General features: G+C 41.0%; 2 protein-coding genes across 2 annotated transcripts in view; both read right to left on the bottom strand.

Moving 5' to 3' along the window:
• Positions 1–462: 462 nt before the first annotated feature.
• Positions 463–20202, bottom strand: LOC121874809 (lachesin-like). The gene is made up of 5 exons (XM_042379096.1): positions 20074–20202; positions 15465–15597; positions 2189–2334; positions 1544–1722; positions 463–642 (listed from the first exon to the last, which is right to left on the bottom strand). Exons 2-5 carry the CDS (start codon positions 15578–15580, stop codon positions 463–465), a joined length of 621 nt encoding a protein of 206 aa, XP_042235030.1. The 5' UTR covers positions 15581–15597; positions 20074–20202.
• The window catches only part of LOC121874860 (nephrin-like), a 148148-nt gene continuing 146882 nt past the window's right edge, over positions 20098–21363 (bottom strand). Inside the window, exon 13 of the mRNA XM_042379150.1 lies at positions 20098–20225. Within this exon, the coding sequence (XP_042235084.1) occupies positions 20216–20225 (10 nt within the window). The 3' untranslated portion in view covers positions 20098–20215. The remainder of the gene's footprint in view (positions 20226–21363) is intronic.

Genomic DNA, 21363 nt, shown 5'->3' with positions numbered 1-21363 from the left:
TCTGTCTTGAAAAGGTTATAAGAAACTTACATTGCAAATATTAGTGTCAGTTGTGTTTTAACTTCTCCTAGGGAAGGATTTCGGTGATTGGTGTCAAAGATGTTGACTTAACCAAGCTTAACCAAACAAAACAAAACAAAACCTAACCTAACCTAACCTAACCTAACCTAACCTCACAATAGTTATACTACACCTAACAACGTTTCAACACAATATGAAAGTTAACATATAACAAACTCACAGATCTGTTATATATCAACTTATATCATGTACATATATTTTATCCTAGCTACTGGAACTAAATTAGACCAGATTCAGAATCTCAATGAAAACTTTGTCAAAACTTTGTCAAACAAAGTAAAAAAAAAATTGCCATATATACTAATACAAAATTAATTCTAGCTTTATCTGGACCTGTAGAGGGGATTACCAGAGGGGGGGGGGGGGGGGGGGGGGGGGAGTTTAGGGGCTACTTACGGTAAGACTGAGGGGCGGGTGTGGGCGTGTGGGCGGGTTGAGGGTACGGTCGACGGTCACACTGCCCAGGTGGTTGTTGGCTGTACAATGGTAAACACCGTAGTCCTGTCTCGTTACCTCCTCCACCTCCAGTACCGACGACCATAGTGTTAGCCCATCCATTAACTGTACAGGAGAGACACGGGAAGATAGAGAGATACACAGAGACAAATAGAGATGCATAGAGACAGAGAGAGACGGGTAGAGACAAATAAAGAGATGCACAGAGACAGAGAGAGAGAGAGTCATGACAGATAGAGAGATGCATAGAAACGTAAGAGACACAGACAGATGGAGAGATGCATAGAGATAGAGAGAGAGATACACAGAGACGGAGGGAGACAGACACACAGATGAAGAGAGACAGGCAGTAAAAGAGACAGACATGAATAGACAGAAAAAAAAGACAGACACAGAAAGATAAAGGGCAATCAGAAAAAAACCTAAGACAGATATAGAGAAAAATAAATACAGAGAGACGTAGAAACAGATATAAATTGACAGAGTTGCATAGAAATAGACAGACAGACAGACACTGGCAGAGAGGGAGACAGACAGAGAAACAGAGATATAGATAGACAGAGATACCAAACAGACAGATCAAGCGAGAAAAAACTAACAAAGTGAAATATGGAAAAAAAAAATAACAATTGCAGAAAATAAACGGAGAAATTCATAGCCACAATAAGTACCTGTAGAAATGAGAACAGACAGACAGACAGACAGACAGAAGAAGGATAGAGGAATAGCAATAATGAATAAAAATGGACATAGGAGAATGGAAATGCAAGTGATGGATAGTCAGGTTGATGGATGTGTTAATGAAGGGATAGAGAAAATAGAAAATTAAATGGGGAGATAGATAAGAGGGAGAGAGAGAGAGAGAGAGAGAGAGAGAGAGAGAGAGAGAGAGAGAGAGAGAGAGAGAGAGAGAGAGAGAGAGAGAGAGAGAGAGAGAGAGAGAGAGAGAGAGAAATGCCCATTCACCCACCAAGCAATCCATTCATCCACCCACCCACTTACTCACCTGTGGATGCTGGATGATGTAGCTACCACCCGTCTCTAAGCGGATGCCCTCAGGAGTAGACCAAATAAAAGAGGGATCAGGGGCGGCCCTCACACGACACACCAGATGCCCACTGCCACCCACAGACGCCCACGATCCCTTCCTACCAACCACGTCTTCCTCCGCCTCCCTCGCCGGCTCTACCAGATAAAAACAAACAAGAATTATTGTTAATAAAGGGAAAAATAATAATAATAATAAAAACAATAGTAAGGGAAGAAAATTATATAATAGATCTCGTAAGAATATTGTTCTCTAAATGTACTAATTGGAATCATAAGTTTAGTTACTACTTGATCGTGTTCCTCCTCCTCACGGTGGCACCAAATAAGGATGGCATATCAAAATCTGTTACTACTACTACTACTACTACTACTTCTAATACTACCACTTCTACGACGACGACTGCTATTACGACTACTTTTTTTTATGAATATGGCCTCCAACCTCCCCTGATAGCCAAATATCCACATATTTTATTACTTAACTATCCTATAACTACTACTATAGCTACTACTACTACTACTACTACTACAACAACAACCACAGCTACTATTACTACTACTATTAACATCAGAGTGAGGAAATATATGTCCCTGTACTCACGCATGACGATGAACTTAGTCCTGGCGGGAGTGGCAGTGGTGACGACGTTGGAGGCGTGGCAATAGTACATGCCCGTGTCTGACGATGATGCTGACTCCACCACAAGGTAAGCGACGCCCACACCCGAGCCCAGCGACTGTCCAGTGCTGAGAGAGAGAGACGGAAGTACAGGAGGAGTGAATGAATTTATTCCTGTAGTGGTGGATGTTACAACTTATGTGATGATGTTGGATATATTGTAGTGGTGGATGTTACAACTTATGTGATGATGTTGGATATACTGTAGTGGTGGATATTACAACTTATGTGATGATGTTGGATATATTATGTTTTCTCTTATTCCTATTTTATCCCGTATTTCATTAATCCTTATCATACATTTTTTTCTGTTCGTTGTATCATTTATCCATATTGTTACTTCAAGGGATAACCTAACCTTGCCTAACCAAACCTAACCTAACCCAACCCAACCTAACCAAATCAAAGCTAAACTAACCTAACCTAACCTTGGTGTATCATTCCTTTACGTTGGTTCTTTCTCTATCCAAAACATCTCACTTATAGTAGCAGTCCCATATGTTAACAGTCGTCATAGAGTATCTACATCTCTTCACCATTTAATCAAAATCCTCACTACACATGACAAGCAAATAACTCAGCCTTACATATCAAGCCCATCTGTTCCCCTGTCTTCTATACTGATTTATTAACAATGGCTCCAGTGTAATTTCAGATTCACTCACTCTTATAAACCTGACAGTCCCCCTTTCTCCCTCTTAAAACTGTTTCCACAATATATCAAGTTATCCTCGTTTACCATCCTGTCATCCCTCTCTCTCTCTCTCTCACTCTCTCTCTCTCTATCTCTCTTTCTCTCTCTCTCATCACTTGTATATAAAGTTACCTCGACAAACGGAAATAGATATGTTCGTGTTATAGTAATTCACATATTGTACATTCGCTATAGACTCTCGTTCATCTTCATTCGATTCAGTATACCACCTGAGAGGGTTATCCTCCTCCCTTGTCCCATCTGTTTGCCTGTCTGTCTGTCTGTCTGTGTCTTGTCATCATACCACCCATCAGTAAATCACTTACCCCTTCCCTCACTGAATTTCCCAAACTTCATCCATTTTAAATCAAAAGCTTCCCTTCACCGCCCTCTGCAGGTCGTCTGGTGGTCTGCTGGTGTGTTCTCATTACCAGTGTGTGTCTCATAGTAACCAACACTTGACGGATTAATTTGTTTCTGTCCACTGCTTATATCAACACCAGTCCCACAACGTAGGAGATGCTAGTACTTTTCCTCGGGACACACACTAGCGTCTTCCCTTGCGCCATTCCTCCCTTTTCATCTCTCCTTCACCACACCATCCAATTATCGTCTTTCTCCCTCTCATTCTTTTCCTTCCATGCTGTAACACCCCAGCACCCACTCCTTCTTCTCAACCCCATTGATTTTTACAACCCAGACACCAAATTCAACACCTTGTTTTCGTCATCTCCGCCACTCAGTTCCAACACACTAGCTCAAAATAAAACAATAAAACAATTCATTTTTCTCCATTTGTTTTAGCCAACACTCCCGGGAGCAAACAGGGATTTTTCTTGTCCTCTGACGTCTCTCCCACCACCAGCTGGGATGATCTCTTGCTGCACATTCCCAGTACATCCTTTTCAGAGTCCTTGTATTATCTCCCTCGCATTCCCTGTACATCTTCAACACATCTTCACATCACCTGCACATCCTCTTCACATCACCTGCACATTCCCTTCACATCTTCAACATGTCTTCTTAAACACATCTTCTTCACATTACCTGCACATTTCTTTCATATCCCCTTCACATCCTCGTCACATCCTTAAATCGTTTCCACCTGTTTAAATGCTAGTTAACAGGTGGATCGATCGCCGGGAGGGGGTGGGTGGGGGATGGGTGACGCGTCGTGCCCGGGAACAAAGCCTTTACTCAGGTTTTGATTAGCTTCGAACTTCAGGTACTCAGAGACGCGGCCGGTAGGTTGTTGGTCGCCAATTAAACTTGTCTTCGTGGATGCTCAATGCCGAAACACATACACATACTCACAAAAACACACGCAGACATATACAAAACATATACACAAATACACAAACAGTCACAAACACGTAAAACATACACACACACCTTAAAACACACACAAATACACACTCATCCACAAACACGCAAAACACACACATATACATAAACGCAGTCACACACAAAACCTACACACAAACACGCACACACACACATATACCTGGATGGCTGATTCAGGTATACAACAGGTGAGATGTACATACTGGTTATATAATAATCTTGTTACTATGTGGAGTCAGCTACAGGTGTACTGGGTGAAGTACTGTATATAGTCAGGTATAATTCTCTCTCTCGTGGGTACATTTGAGTTAATCTAAAGCTGACGCCAGTGTAGCTTGGTGGCTGTTGTACCTACGTCATCATCGTCATCATCATCATCATCATCATCATCATCATCATCATCATCATCATCATAAGCAAGTCCATGGCTCCAGCTTCCTCGGTCTTAACCTTCCACTTCAACACAGCTAATCCCTCCTTCAACCATTCCTCGTGTGGTAGGTGGGAGACACACAGTAAGTAAGTGGTACTCAAGCAGGACTTCACCGTTCCCACACTGCATATAATAGTCTAGTCCTGCCCCCACTATGAAAACCCATTATACAACGCTTACACTGGTGGGGCGTCGGTGCGTGGAGATTAATGAAGGTATAATAATCTAGAAATGAAAAATCAACTGATATTGAATTTTTCTTGCGTGGGTTGCTTAAGGGAACAACGTCATCACCTTTTGTTTTTCCTTGATTTTTTTTTTAATGAAGGCTAAAATTTATTATCCGCGCCTCTGTTGCTATTGTGGATCCCAGCCATTGATAGGAGACTCAAGGTTGATTTTTTTTATCTTTGAGGAGAGTTATATATAGAGGTGGGTGGGGAGATATTAGGCTATGTTGGTTTTCCTGTGAATGTTGTACAGAAACTCTCCTTCACGTGTTGTGTGTTTCCTTAACTGAGTTACTCGCTGGCAATAGTGAAGATAGGCTGGAGGATATCACCTGACACACACTACCACCACCCCCTAAGTCTGATGTTGTAACGTTGCAGAATGTAGTTCATGTATCTCGTATTTGGTTCTAGATGCAAGATTTTATAACGCTGGATAGGGGAATCACAAAATCAAGACCCCATGTTGTTCCTTTCAAATATCATGTATATATTACTGTGGCCTTGTTGGGAGAGGAAGGGGTGTCTGTCACAGGTTGGATTATCGAGCTTTGATTTTTACTGCAGTAGATATTACACATTTTAGTGTGACTCATTGAAGATATTTTTCTCAAAATCTTGTTTCTTCTTCAGGGACTTTCTTACAATCGTTTCATTACTAATCTTTCTCTCATAACAATTCGTCAGGTTTCATTTCATTTTCCATTAAGAGTATGGAGATAAAATAGAGCGGGTGACGGCAACACACTACCTGGCAGCTCACCTTTGATGCCAGTGCCGTGATTGCACCTGAGCACACCACTGAGGCTTCGACAGCTTTGCCAACTTCATATTGAGGCTCTGCTGGTCAATCAAGTCCCCGAGGGAGAGGCTGTAAAGTACCAGTTTTTCCTCCCCTCTGGACACCTGCACTGAGAGATACGCCAAAACACCCGCTACCTGGGTTCACACACACACACACACACACACACACACACACGCACACGCACACACACACACACACACACACACACACACACACACACACACACACACACACACGTCTATTTTTCATTTAAATAATAAATTCTCGTTACTCAGAAGTTTTCATGATTCTTATAGTGGAAAAGCTTAAAGCAAGATCCAGCAGCCGGCTAACGCAATAAGTGGTAGTGTCACTTAAGGCGTCGTGCGTTCCCGACAACTCAGTCTGGTCTGCCTCTTGATGAGGAGTTGCAGCATCACCCGAGGCGGTGGACTGTGGTCAGTCAGATATGTGGCGCCGCTAATCTTGCGTGTGGAGAATGGGACAAACTCTATCATTGGTTAGAATCCCTTAGAAGAGGATAAATGATTACCAGCACTTAAGACGAAGAGTGAAAAAAAAAAAATGACTGGTAAGAGGAAATGTCCAGAACGAGACACACATTGTTTAAGGTTATTATCTAAATTTATAACACAACTCCGATCAACAACACTGTACAGTACACAAGTGGTCGCAGCAACACCTCAAGACCTGTTCGTGTCAACACCTCGGTGGTTCACTATAACTGTGTGTTAGGTAAAAGCCAAAATTGACCTCACTCACCACCTATGAACTATATTAATATATTTTAAACTTCCTGACATAAACCCTCAGCCTTTCTCTAGTCAACACCCACAGCTCAGTGATGGACGTGACCTACAAGTGGGAACGAGTCCATCAACTATATATTTTAAACTATTTCATTTTCTTACACTAAATTATACTTTATTTTTTCTATTTTTTTTAGTTTAATTACGACAATATTACACACAGTTTAGTCCAACACAATTTCTCGCATTTCGTTATGACGTTATGTAAAGAAATTTTCAAAACACTTTATTGTTTAGGTTAGTTTAGATTAGGTTGGTTAGGTATAATACTTTACTAATAGTTATTGTATCATGTATGTGAGACTATGATTGTGTATTGTTAATATGATGGTTCTGTATTGTGTATAATGTTGTGTATTAGAGCAGGTCATCAAGGGGTCCACTGATAGATCCTGCTATCACCCCCTGCAGCAACATAAGTCTCCTCTGCAACAACATACGTCTCCCCTGCAGCAACATAAGTCTCCTCTGCAACAACATACGTCTCCCCTGCAGCAACATAAGTCTCCTCTGCAGCAACATACGTCTCCCCTGCAGCAACACACGTTTCCCCTGTAGCAACACACGTTTCCCCTGCAGCAACACACGTCTCCCCTGCAGCAACATAAGTCTCCTCTGCAGCAAGATACGTCTCCCCTGCAGCAACACACGTCTCCCCTGCAGCAACACACGTTTCCCCTGCAGCAACACACATGTCTCCCCCTGCAGCAACACATGTCTCCTGCAGCAACATAAGCTCTGCAGCAACATACGTCTCCCCCTGCAGCAACATACATGCCGTCTCTGCAGCACACATGCTTCTGCAGCAACACACACGCTTCTGCAGCAAACACACATGCCCCCCTGCAGCAACACACGCCCCTGCAGCAACACACACGTTTCTGCAGCAACACACGTCTCCTGCAGCAACACACACGTCTCCTGCAGCAACACGTTTCTCAGAGCAACATCACACGTCTCCTGCAGCACACGTCCCCCGCAGCAACACACGTTTCCCGCAGCAACACACGTCTCCTGCAGCAACACACGCCCCTGCAACACACGTTTCCCGTGCAACACACGTTTCCCCTGCAGCAACACACGTTTCCCCTGCAGCAACACACGTCCCCCCTGCAGTAACACACGTCTCCCCTGCAGCAACACACGTTTCCCCTGCAGCAACACACGTTTCCCCTGCAGCAACACACGTCTCCCCTGCCATCACATCGTGTAGCAACACACTTTAGTTACAAACAAAGGTTAGGTTTACAATATTTTTTTCAATAAATATGTCGGAAATATAGAGATTGTAACAGTTATAAAATATTCTGAGTTGTTCATACATGTTATTCTAAACGTTTACTGAGAATAACAAATATCGCATCAGTATAGCTCTAAACACAGCTGTCATGGCGTGCACGAGACACCACTTATCACCACTTATCACCACACCTATAACACCCAACAACAGCTATTTCAAGCCCGAATTGTGACCCGTGGTGTCATTATGGCTGGGTGTTTCAGGTATAAGACCTCTGATGATCCTCGCTAGGACAGACTTCTACAAACACAGCATTACACCAACATAAAGTGACGCAATGCTTTTTTTTTTGTAAGTCAGTCAATCCTGTTAATAGCATGACTCACTGTTTCCCTTGATCTCTGCTAAACATGATAGATGACGATCATACATTTAAAAAATAATTTCCAAGTAGAGAATAATACGAAGGGAAATCTTGGAAGGGGAAAAAATGCATCACATTTACTTTAGCCAACCGAGAAACTGCGACCACACACAACTCCCAAAAGAGAGAAAGATGAAATAAAAAGGGAAGGGGAGAAAATAGAAAAGGATAGAAAAAAAAAGAATTAAAAATTTTACAGAGAATATACATGAGAAAATCAGAGGTGATGATGGAGTAAAAAGTGGTGTTGGTGGTGCAATGTTGGTGGAGTAGTGTTGGTGGTGTAGTGTTGGTGGTGTAGTGTTGGTGGTGTAGTGTTGGTGGTGTAGTAGTGTTGGTGGTGTAGTGTTGGTGGTGTAGTGTTGGTGGTGTAGTGTTGGTGGTGTAGTGTTGGTGGTGTGGTGCTGGTGGTGTGGTAGTGCTGGTGGTGTAGTAGTGTTGGTGGTGTAGTGTTGGTGGTGTAGTGTTGGTGGTAGTGTTGGTGAATAGTGTTGCAGTAGTGTTAGTGGAGAAAGCGTTGGGGGAGTAGTGCTGGAAGTAGTGTTGGTGGTGCAGGTTGGTGGAATAGTGTTGCAGTAGTGTTAGTGGAGTAGCGTTGGGGATGTGTTACACTGTTGGTATAAAAGAAAGAAAAAATATGTTAAAATGCTAAACGAGCTTGTGTGTATTTCAATATTTTCTTTTGCAGGAAATTTTGAATCTGTGTGAAGACTAAGTGATGAGAGATGATGGTGATGAAGAGTTTATGTAGAATAATACTGAAGAGTTGAAGAATGTATGTACCACAATATTGAGGAGTTGAATAATTTATGAATAATAATAATATGAGTTGTTGAGAAATTTATAAAGAAATGAGGTAGAAATATTGCAACCGAACATTATTGAAATAGTGTGGGACTGTGGGAGTGTGGGGAGGATAGTGTTGTATAGTGTGAGCTACTGTTGATAGTGTGGGAATATGATGGTGTAAAATAGTGTTGGAGTTATAATAGATGTAATAGGGAAATGTTGGAGCTATAGTGGGGAAGTGTTGGAGATCTATTTGAAACGTGGACAAGTGTTGAAGAACTTATTAGACAAATACAGAAGATATACATAATGAAGTGTGGGAGATCAATAAGATAAGTGAGGCAGTGTTGTAGTTTTACTTGATGATTGTTGAAGTGTTGGAGAAGCTTGCAATGTTGAAGTTGTGAGGGAGAAGTAAGGTGGTGGAAAAATTGCTGGAGTGTTGATGCAATGATGAGAAAGGGGATGCAGCTTGAGATGATTACAAGCAAAATATCTTGACCACAATATATTTCATCTCATAGAGCCTTTAATAACAATCAATGAATTCATCTTCGCTACGAAATGATTCTTAAAGGAATTAATTGCTTTATAGGATTTAGTTTAATGCTGTTTGTTCACTCACTGTTTACTGTATCAGAACACAGTGACTTCAGCATAAGAGAGAGGTCCCATATCTCACCCTACGACCCTTAAGGTATCGTGTGATAAGGCTAAAATATACACTATTTACCATATCAAGAAAGTCGATATATTTTCCGTTGTGATATACAGTTATTGCTTGTACAGTATACACAGGCAGGAGGTGTTTTCTTAAATGATTAAACACAAACTCAGCGCATGGCGGCCTTTGTAAGAGAGCATCACCTTACAGCGAGGTTAGCCTTCCACATTTTCCTCAAACTTCCTTCACTTTCAAACATTTTATAATAAAAATTCTTTATATAACTTAGCTTAGCGAGGCTTTGGTGAGGTGTGTTAACTTTTTTTTTTATTGGGGAGGCGGTGTTGTTTTTTTTCTGTGAGGCATCCTCGGTGCCAAGGAAATTCTTATCTTGAAAACGGAAAACTGAAGAAGCTCATATACACTGAAGTATTTTATTGATGTATGTAAATGCAAGTTGTGTACGTTTATATGTCATGGAGGAATGGTCGGAGATGTGTGAGAACAATAAAGAAATATGTCAACACAGCCCCGGTGACACTCTTCCTCATATACAGGTAAATATACATAAAGGTAACATAAATACAACATCAGGTTATCCATTACTTGTTCCTATCTTGGTGGCCAGACGGGACTGCTATCCTCTCTCCTTCAGAGGTGCCCAGTTCAAGTGAGTGCCCGGCGGTGGTGTGTGTGTGTGTGTATATGTTTCTATGTGTATGTTTCTATGTGTATATTTCTATGTGTATGTTTCTATGTGTATATTTCTCTATGTGTATGTTTCTATGTGTATGTTTCTATGTGTATGTTTCTCTATGTATGTTTCTGTGTTATGTTTCTATGTGTATGTTTTATGTGTATATTTCTATGTGTATGTTTCTATGTATGTTCTATGTGTATGTGTGTATGTTTCTATGTGTATATTTCTCTATGTTTCTATGTGTATGTTTCTATGTGTATGTTTCTATGTGTATATTTCTCTATGTGTATATTTCTCTATGTGTATGTTTCTATGTATATGTTTCTCTATGTGTATGTTTCTCTATGTATGTTTCTCTATGTGTATGTTTCTCTATGTATGTATATTTCTCTCTGTGTATATTTCTCTGTGTATGTTTCTCTGTATGTTTCATGTATGTATGTTTCTCTATGCATGTTTCTGTGTATAATAAATATATAATAATAATGTGTATGTGTGTCTGTGTTTCTCTGTATGTTTCTCTATGTATATTTCTCTATGTGTATATTTCTCTATGTGTATGTTTCTCTATGTGTATGTTTCTCTATGTGTATGTTTCTCTATGTGTATGTTTCTCTATGTATGTTTCTCTATGTATGTTTCTGTGTATAATAAATATATAATAATAATGTGTATGTGTGTCTGTGTTTCTCTGTGTATGTTTCTCTATGTGTATGTTTCTCTATGTGTATGTTTCTCTGTGTATGTTTCTCATGTTTCTATGTGTATGTTTCTCTATGTATGTTTCTCTTTGTGTATGTTTTCTATGTTTCTACATGTATGTTTCGAAAACAGACGACGACGAAGAAGACGACGATGACGAGAAGACACAAGACGACGACGAACGACGATGACGACGACGACGACGACGACGACGACGACGACAAGACGACGACGACGACGACGACGACGAAGACGACGACGACGACGAAGAGACGACGATGACGACGAAGAAGACGACGACGACGACGACGACGACGAGAGACGACGACGACGAGAAGACGAACGAGAACGACGACGACGAACGACGAAGAAGAAGGACGAAGACTGACGACGAAGAAGACGACGAGACGGACGAAGACGACGACGACGACGAGACGAACGACGACGACGATGAGAAGACGACGACGACGACGAGAAGACGACGACGACGACGACGAGAAGAAGACGACGACGACGACGACGAGAAGACGACGACGACGAGAAGACGACGAGAACGACGACGACGAGAAGAAGAGGACGACGACGACGACGAGAAGACGACGAGAACGACGACGACGAGAAGAAGAGGACGACGACGACGAGAAGACGACGACGACGACGACGACGAGAAGACGACGAGAACGACGACGACGAGAAGAAGAGGACGACGACGACGAGAAGACGACGACGACGACGACGAGAAGAAGAGGACGACGACGACGAGAAGAAGAGACGACGACGACGACGACGAAGACGACGACGACGACGACGACGAGAGAACGACGACGAGGACGACGACGATGATGACGACGACGACGACGACGACGAGAAGAGGACGACGATGACGAGAGAAGACGACGAGAAGACGACGACGACGATGACGACGACGATGACGACGATGACGACGACGAGAAGAAGAGGACGACGACGATGGACGACGACGACGACGATGACGACGAGAAGAAGAGGACGACGACGACGACGAGAAGAAGAGGACGACGACGACGACGATGAAGAGGACGACGAGACGACGACGACGACGACGAGAAGAAGAGGACGACGACGACGACGAGAAGAAGAGGACGACGACGACGACGAGAAGAAGACGACGACGACGCCGACGACGACGACGAGAAGAAGAGGACGACGACGATGACGAGAAGAAGAGGACGACGGACGACGAGAAGAAGAGGACGACGACGACGACGAGAAGAAGAGGACGACGACGACGATGAGAAGACGACGACGACGACGAGAAGACGACGACGACGACGACGAGAAGACGATGAAGACGACGACGACGACGACGACGAGAAGAAGAGGACGACGACGACGACGAGAAGAAGAGGACGACGACGACGACGAGAAGAAGACGACGACGACGACGACGAGAAGACGACGACGACGAGAAGAAGAGGACGACGACGACGACGACGAGAAGAAGAGGACGAGGTTTTTAGTAATGAGGCCAACTGTTTACAGATTAGGTAGAAAATTCAAGAACTGTACAGACTATAAAGAATTAACAGTCTATCATTAACAAAGATCCGCCCCCCGAGTGGACCTTTCCTGCCATACAACAACTGATCTCTTACAAACCTCACAAGAACCTGGGAAAAACATTAGGAAATATACAACACTTTCATTACTAAGTGGAATCAACACACACAAAAAAAGCTCTAACCCAGTACAAAACAGAGTCTCTTTTTAGGAACCCACCAATGAGAGATCTTTTTAAACATCAGCTTAGTTCTTTTACAACAGCTTCATTATCTCCTTCATACTCTCATTCTGATTTCACCGTCCCCCCCCCCCTTGTTCTTTCTAACTAAGTCCTCAGTACCTGCTCTAGTTGCATACTATCCCTTGCAAAGATCAAAAATCAAACAATTTCTCAAAACCTGATGGTCTCTCACTTCTTATCTTCAATATATATGCACCTTAAGCTTCTTTCTATTCCCAGTGAACTGTTAAAATATTCTATCTCCTCTAATACTGTTGCCTCATCTTAGAAGCTAACCAATGTCTAACCTATTCCAATGTTATGGTATATGTAGTAAACAACTATACTCAAAACACAATCAGGAATATGAATTTCTCTCTCAGATTCAAGTGTCGTTTCCTTGTAGCCATCCACCAATAAACCTAAACTTAAACCCTGACTTTACTCTTGACAGCTTCAGTGAAACTTGTATTGTTGCTCCTGATATTTTAACAAGGGTTGGTGTCCGTGTCAACCTTGTTATATATATATTTTTTTTTTTTAGTCTCCCTGATTCTCCAATTGCCTGAATCTTTTTTTTTATCTCTCTCTCTAATCGACATATTCGTGCATTAGTGACCGGTTCATATTTTTTATTTTTTTATCATTAATGGAATCCCTCAAGGGTTATTTTTTATTTGTTGTATTTTTTTGCTCCTAGCCTGTCCTTGAATTTATAACACAGTGAAGCACAAGAAACTCAAATGCATTAATTATCGCCAGAACACAATAATTAACAGGTTTTTTTTCTCAAAATAAGAAAATTCAGAACCTCCATTTGCATTCAGTAACACACAGACTATACCAGCAAGTAACGTTAGTGTTCCTGAACTTACTTTATTTAAGCAGCTGTTTCTGTAAAAATGATTTCTCAATACTTTCCCTATTCTGTTTTCACTTATTTTCTGTTGACGCTTCTCTACTCACCCCTGAAGATGTGAATTACACGAGAGCGCTTGGGAACTTCGTGTTTTCTTGTTTCCTATGCGGTATAAAGAAATAATTACCGAAGATTACACACAAACACACACAAGCAAACACACACACACACACACACACAGACACACACACAGACACACACACACACATACACGTATTTTTTTTTCCAATGTTGTACAGTATATAAGAACAAGAGGACTCGTCAATAGCAACAGCTGCCGTTCATTAGAAATGTTTCCTGGTGCGTGCGGCTTCGCTTTGACACTCTGGCTACACAGGAAGGCGGTGAAAAACCAGGACGAGCAATTCATCCCTGCGCCTCACTTGTTGGTGTGGTTTTTGTGTGTTTTCACAGAGCCGGGCGACAAAAGTTGTTAGATGGACGACTGATCAAACCGAGAACAGGAAGGGGGAGAAGGAGGAGGAGCCTTTACTACTGTGTATGTGTGAGTGTGTGTGTGTGTGTGTGTGTGTGTGTGTGTATGTGTGTGTGAGAGAGAGAGAGGGTAGAGGAAGAGAGAAAAGGGAAAAATGGATGTAGCATATAGTAGGGAGAGGGGGGGAAGTAAGAAAGGAAAGAATGAGTTTTGTGTATGAGATGGGAAGATAGACGAAGAAGAATAAGAAGAAGGGAGGGGAGAGGGTGGAGAAACAGAAGAGGTGGGGGGAGGTAGAGGAAAAATGATCAAGCCGAGGAGATGGTGGAGAGAGTAATGAGTGTGAGGTGAAGAGAAGGGGGAAGAAGGGAGAGCTAAGAAGATGGATTGTATAATAGAAAGGGAAAGGAATTGTTTCTGGGTAGAGATGGAGAGAAGGGGAGGAAGATAGGATAGAAGTGAGAGAGAGAGAGAGAGAGAGAGAGAGAGAGAGAGAGAGAGAGAGAGAGAGAGAGAGAGAGAGAGAGAGAGAGAGAGAGAGAGAGAGAGAGAGTAGGAATGGAAGTGAACGGGTTAGGTGGAGCGGCGGACGGAGGAATGAATAGAAAGTGAAAAGAAACAACGGATCGAGTATAACAAGGAGGTGGAGGAGAGGGAATAAGAGAGAGGCAAATCCTCCATTAATGAGGCTCAAGTGAACGTAAGATTGAGCCTCATGTAAACGTAAGACTGAGGCTCAAGTGAACGTAAGATTGAGCCTCATGTAAACGTAAGACTGAGGCTCAAGTGAACGTAAGACTGAGGCTCAAGTAAACGTAAGATTGAGGCTCAAGTGAACGTAAGACTGAGGCTCAAGTGAACGTAAGACTGAGGCTCAAATAAATCTGCAGGTGAGATGAGTTGAACGCTTGTGAGAATGAAATTTAATGCAAAGACTCACCTGTCTTGTTGATGAGTGTTCCTGAACCAGGTGAGATTAAAGGGGACGGACCAGGTGTTTAAGGTGAGGGTAGGGGAGGGACCAGGTGTTTAAGGTGAGGGTAGGAGAGGGACAAGGTGCTAAGGTGAGGGTAGGGGAAGGACCTGGTGCTTAAGGTGATGGTAGGGGAAAGACCAGGTGCTTAAGGTGAGGGTAAGGGAAGGACCAGGTGTTTAAGGTGATGGTGGGGATAAACCAGGTGCTTAAAGTAATGAAAGTGAGGATATTACTTGGTCTAAGGTGAGAGGGAGAGAAATAAAGTACTCACCTGTTCTGTGAGTGGGCGTCTCTGGTCCAGGTGAGGGTAGGTGACGGGTTGCCCTTAGCTGTACACTCGACGGAGGCGGTGGCGCCCTCTTTGACCGTCACCTGTTCCTCCGACATCAATTGGTCTGGTCCATCTGGCACACCGGGAGGAGGAGAAGGAGAGAAACAGATTTAAGTAACAGAACGATCACTAAATTTGTCTAATTCTTTTGTTTTTCTCTCCCTCCTTCTACGGGATAGGATGTATATTATTCCTGTTTATTCATTTCTTTTGTTTTTTCTTTCCTAGGATTAAATTTTCTCTCTATTTCTCCTTTTTGGGGGATAAGCACCACTTCTTCCCTGGACGCCCATGTAGGTTTTAGGTTTTTGTGTATTTGTATTTATTTATTTGTTCTTTGGGGGTGAAGGGGAGAGAGGGGAAAGGGAAGGGGTTGAGGGAGTGAGGGTGAGGAGGGTGAGAGGTGAAGGGTGGGAGGGATGAAAGGATGAAGAGTGAGAGGGTGGTGAGGGTAAATTTACACCCCTGTTCAATTTTTCGGTGATTCAAGGTAAAACACATTACAATTGCATCGTTTCACAGTCCCCCCCTTCTCTTGTTTTAATAAAAGAAGTTAAATTTCTACCACAAAAAATGTTATATTACCACGTATGTTCCCCATAACAGCACTCTAACATTACCTAACATTTTAACATTACCTAATATTTGTTTTGTTTTTAACTTAACAGAGGGTCAATGTTTATCAGTGGATATAGATTGTAGTACAAGCAAGTATTACCAACAGAGATAAGCTGATTCAAGGGTATTTAAGCTCTGATCAACATAATATCTCCGGCTGGGAAAGAGTTATTCTCGTACTCAAACAGGAAGGTCTTAATAACACATGTACTTCATCAATACCTTCATTTATAACTCAATACACTTCTAATATCAATCAGAGAGATATATCATTCATGTATATATTAATATCTTGTGTTTAGAGCATGATCTGAATTAGACTTCCTACCTGGTGTAATTAGTACAATAATATGTTCGTAATTAAAATTCTAAAGGTAAAAATACTTGTTTGTCTAAAGAAATCAATGTTTTTTCTTTTTAAATACATAATATAAATAAATCAAATGTATCCCCAAAATAGCTAATATATATAAAATGAAAAATCAATTATGCAACACTTTCGGTATCTTTATTTTCTACATTAAATTACCAACAGCACTTCCCATCCCCTACCAGTTCTGTTCTACGCGGCCAATCATGTCTTCCATACAATTAATTCTTTGTACGTGACATATTAAGATACTTGTAGTGATTCAGAGACTTCAATATTTACGACGATGCTTCTACTCTTATGTGGGCTGAACCCTTGATAATAATCGATAAACATCATTTATTCTTTGAACCTTTTATTATAATTATTGAATTTTGAAGATATCTTTCAAATGTGTATGGAGATGTGGATATGAAAATGTATATGAACCTGAAACTAAAGGTGTTTATTGAGCCAGAAAAATTATAGTAAAAAAGTTAAACAGTAATAAATGGTAATTACATGGCTAAGCCTTTTGAGAGCTGCAACATTCTTTAAAAGTCACCTGAGAAAACATATTAAGAATTTTAAGTTCAAACAAGAGTCATTATTTCCTAGTCCAGATGTAAACAACGTGTTTATTGTACTTGTAATACAAACAAATGGAATGGCCCGTTCAACGAATGTATGTAAATAAATACCAAGTAAATAAAGCCAAGTAAATACCTACTTAGCTACACTCTGAATATCTACCTGTGATGTAAGAAGCGAATGTAACGGTGTTGATGTTTCATTGTTTATATAAGTGTGTGTGTGTGTGTGTGTGTGTGTGTGTGTGTGTGTGTGTGTGTGTGTGTGTGTGAGTAAATAACACTAAAGATGTAGGTACAGTGTTACATACTATAGTGCAAAACACTTACGGGTTTTAGGTTAGGTTAGGTTAGGTCCTTTCGTCATTAAAGAGATTGAATTAAATCATCATCCTTAAAGTGACTGCACCTAAGACCATTGCCATCAAAGGGTTAATAAAAAGTAACAATTATTAGTATTCTTGTAGTTCTTCAAGTACTGTAAACAACAACGGAGAACTTAATCACCTAACCAACTAACTTTCTTACTTACTTACAGCCACCGTGATGGAAATCTTCGAGACAAACGTAATAACTTTTTGGTTTAGAAGTTTACCTCAACATAATGCCAGACTTTATGACGTTTACCGTGATATTAATAACCCGTGAGGCACTTATAATATTGGGCATCAAATACACTTACACTCACCCGGCTAACTACTGCAAATATCGTGAAACAACTTAGTTATCTTCTTCCTGGACACTTTAGAAATGGAAGATGGGGGAATTATTAATATGTGTGTGTGTTACTTCCGTCTGACTTGTCTTAAGGTGTCAGCCATATTTAACTGTCAGCCAACTTTAATGTGTTAGCCAACGTAAAAGTATGTAATTCACCTCTCGATTCAAAAATAAAAATATTGAAAACAAATATACGAACATAAAATTCCTTACCAAATAACACTTAAAAAAAAATAACACTTGCTGTTATTGGCTATATTTTTATCATTTATGAAATATTCAGTCACGTTATCCCACAAGAGCAAACTGTCAACACTGAAAGGAATGAATAATAAATAAACACTAGTCTATGTCCTAACTAAAGTCAATGTATGTGAAAAAAAAAAAAATAAATAAATAAAAAATATATATTATTTACACATCCAACCGCCCGTGAGTTAGCAAATGATAAGCTGAAATAACTGGCTAGCCTTCACAATATAAGGAAAAATATATCTCCAGAGTTAACCGAGTGTTGATGGTGAATTAAAAACATCAAAGAGCAAGTGAGAGAGAGCAGTAAATAGTAGTCAGCTGGTTAATGGCCTCGTCCAGGGCGGGGAGGATAGATGAAAGACACCCGGATGATTATGTGATAAGACTTGGGGGGGGAGAAGGGGGGTGAGTTTAAGAAGCTTTGATTATTAAAAATAGAAATCCTTTTCCGACACTGGAGATATTACTCATTAAACCTATTTATATATATGTCTGTTTACTTAGTTAGTTATTTGTATATGAGATACTCCCATAAGAAAAGTACATATATACGTACAGTACATCCCTTAAAAGCATCTTATAGAGTGGAGAGTGACAGGAACTATGTATGTGACAATTACAGATTAAGGAACAAATATAACGTATTAAACCAAGAATTTAATTAACACATTACTAAACAATGAATATTACTAACCCTCAAAAAATAAAATAAATAAAAATTGAATAATAATACTTAAAATAAAGCGGTTATTAAAAACAAAAGATAAATCCAGTAGTTACGAAAACAAACACATAATATTAAAAAAAACAATAATAATTTGTGTTTAAAGTGACCAAAGGTGACACACAGGAAGTAATAAGGTGGTGGACGAGGTGAGGCTAGGAGGTTCAGACACACTGGTGGTCTATTTCACGACAGATCATTAACTACCAATAATTACGTCGAAGGAGGGAAAAAAAAATTAACGATCTAGTTAAAGGAACAAGAAGGAATAGAAGAAGAATAAGAAGGAGGAGGAGGAGAAGAAGACAAGGACCAATATTTGATGGAAAAAGAAAAGATTATAGTTTATCCGTCAATTGTTGGGAAGAACGAGGTAAGACAAAGGAATTATTAAACGAACACTGAAAAGAAAAACAAAATGTGTGATCTGTTCAAGTATGTTAAAGCCGAAGGAAGGGCTATATGTAATGAGAAAACTGGAGTGGAGAAGAGAGGTAAAATACTCACTCATTGGTAAGCACACAGTGGCGGGTGAATCTAACATTGTCTAAGAAATGACGGACAGAAGAGAAGATTAAATAAGACTTATTACAGCAAAACTTGTGGATTAAAAAGAAGGATAAAGGCTTACTCAATGAAAACACAATGGGGAGGAGGAAGAGGAGGAGGAGGAGAATGAGGAGGAAGAGGAGAAGGAGGAAGAGTAGGAAGAGGAGAAGGAGGAAGAGAAAGAGGAGGAGGAGGAGGAGGTTGACAGTGGGGAAGGAAGGAACAAGAGGTGCTTATGTGCTCATACAAGACGGCAGGGAGAGAGGTGACTGTCAGAGGCTCACAAAGGCATTCAAGAGAGAGAGGAGCCTGGTAGACACTCATAAGGCCTCCGGAAGATGAAAGACTACCAGGCGCTCAACAATGACGCAAAATAAACAGGAAAAAAAACACACAGAGCGGAAAACCACTGCGAGTGAGGAAGAGGAAAAGCGCATACAAAAGCATTCCTCTGTGAAGGTAGAGGACACAGTGTCAAAAGCTGAGAGAGAGAGAGAAAGAGAGAACGTAGCAGGCACCAACAGAAGACGGGGGGAGAGGGAACTGAATGTACAGAGAGAGGAATGAAAAACGACAGTCAACAAAATGGTGGAGAGTTCAGTTTGAGGCCAAGGCAGGTGGAAAGACAAGTAACTACCTCGAAAGAAGAAGTGTGTCTTGTACAGGGCAGGTGAGAGCCACTGGTAACAAGAGGGTCATGTACTCACGTAGATAACTGTTGAGGAGAGTGTCGGGAATACTCACAGAGAACATTGAGGAAGAAGGATGCGTTGACGAAGCCTTTGGGGCTGGAGGCGAGGACGGAGAAGGTGCCGGTGTAAGTCCTGGAGACCCGCGTCAGCTGCAGTTCGCCAGCCCCGGCCACCAGCTCCTTCTCCTCCCTGCGTCACAAGTACCTGAGGGCAGCACAAGTTTGGGGCTCACTGAGACGCCTGCCATGCACAGCCTCTATTTATGAGAGACAGACTGAGCCTATAATCTAACTGAATACCTTACACTGAGATTAAATTACTTACTGATTAGATTAAAATTCTTACCGATTAGATTAAAATTCTTACTCACCCAATAATTCTCTTACTTACAGACTAAACCTCCGGTACAGAGACTCAAGAACTCTCCTCCACACAAACAGAAACTTACACAAACAGTCATTTCACTTTGTTCCAACTCGCCTCTGGACCTCTTCATATCTCCTTACGCTTCTTATTTGTACAGTGGAACAAAGTGTCAGGATGATCACCGTAAGTTCTGCTCCCTGCACGGTGAACTTATCCCTCTCATAACCTTAACCACCTGGAAATGAATTATGTCCACAGGGAGGTAAAGTGCACCCCAAGCACTTTAGATACACTCCTGAACTGTTTACACTCTTAAATATGCCGAAAGTATTTAAGCAAAAGTGTATAATGTAAAAAGAAATGAGAAGAAAAAACTCCACATTTGGGTAAACTTTTGTGTGTGTGCATTAATAAAAAAAAAGTCATCACTTTTCACAGCTTAGGCACACGGAGGAAAATTTATACGATGAAAAACTTCGACTTAAACGTTCAACATTTACCCAGCAAATACCTCCTGACCTGCATGACACACCCAGATAGACAGTCTCCTACCTGCAGGACATATCTATAAGTTCACACCACCTGCAGGAGCGTTGTATCCACCTACAGCGCCTACATACTACCCTGGGTCTAACTAGAGTCATTAAATATAGCCAGGAGTTAGGAAATAATATTTATATCAAGATTATTTTCCTCTTGAATATTTTATACTTATTTTGGTCTGGTGTTGAATGAAAGTATCTAACTTAGTCTCAGCATATTATTTGTTGTTGTTTATTTTGGGTTTTTGCGTAAGCCACCTAGTTAGATTATAGTCTTACATAAGTAGTAGTTACCAAAAAAAAAACAACCCTCATCGTACAAAACATTTTGAATTCGATCCCATGAAAAAGATAAATCATTTAAAACCATCCTAATGAGAAACACCGCAACACAAAACAGTCATACCTCGTTTAGGATTATTAGCATAGGATAC

The sequence above is a fragment of the Homarus americanus genome, unplaced genomic scaffold (genome assembly GCF_018991925.1).
Source record: "Homarus americanus isolate GMGI-L3 unplaced genomic scaffold, GMGI_Hamer_2.0 scaffold56009, whole genome shotgun sequence".
NCBI lineage: Eukaryota > Metazoa > Arthropoda > Malacostraca > Decapoda > Nephropidae > Homarus > Homarus americanus.
Note: the sequence above shows the minus strand (reverse complement) of the source record. Positions and strands in the feature narration are given on the sequence as shown.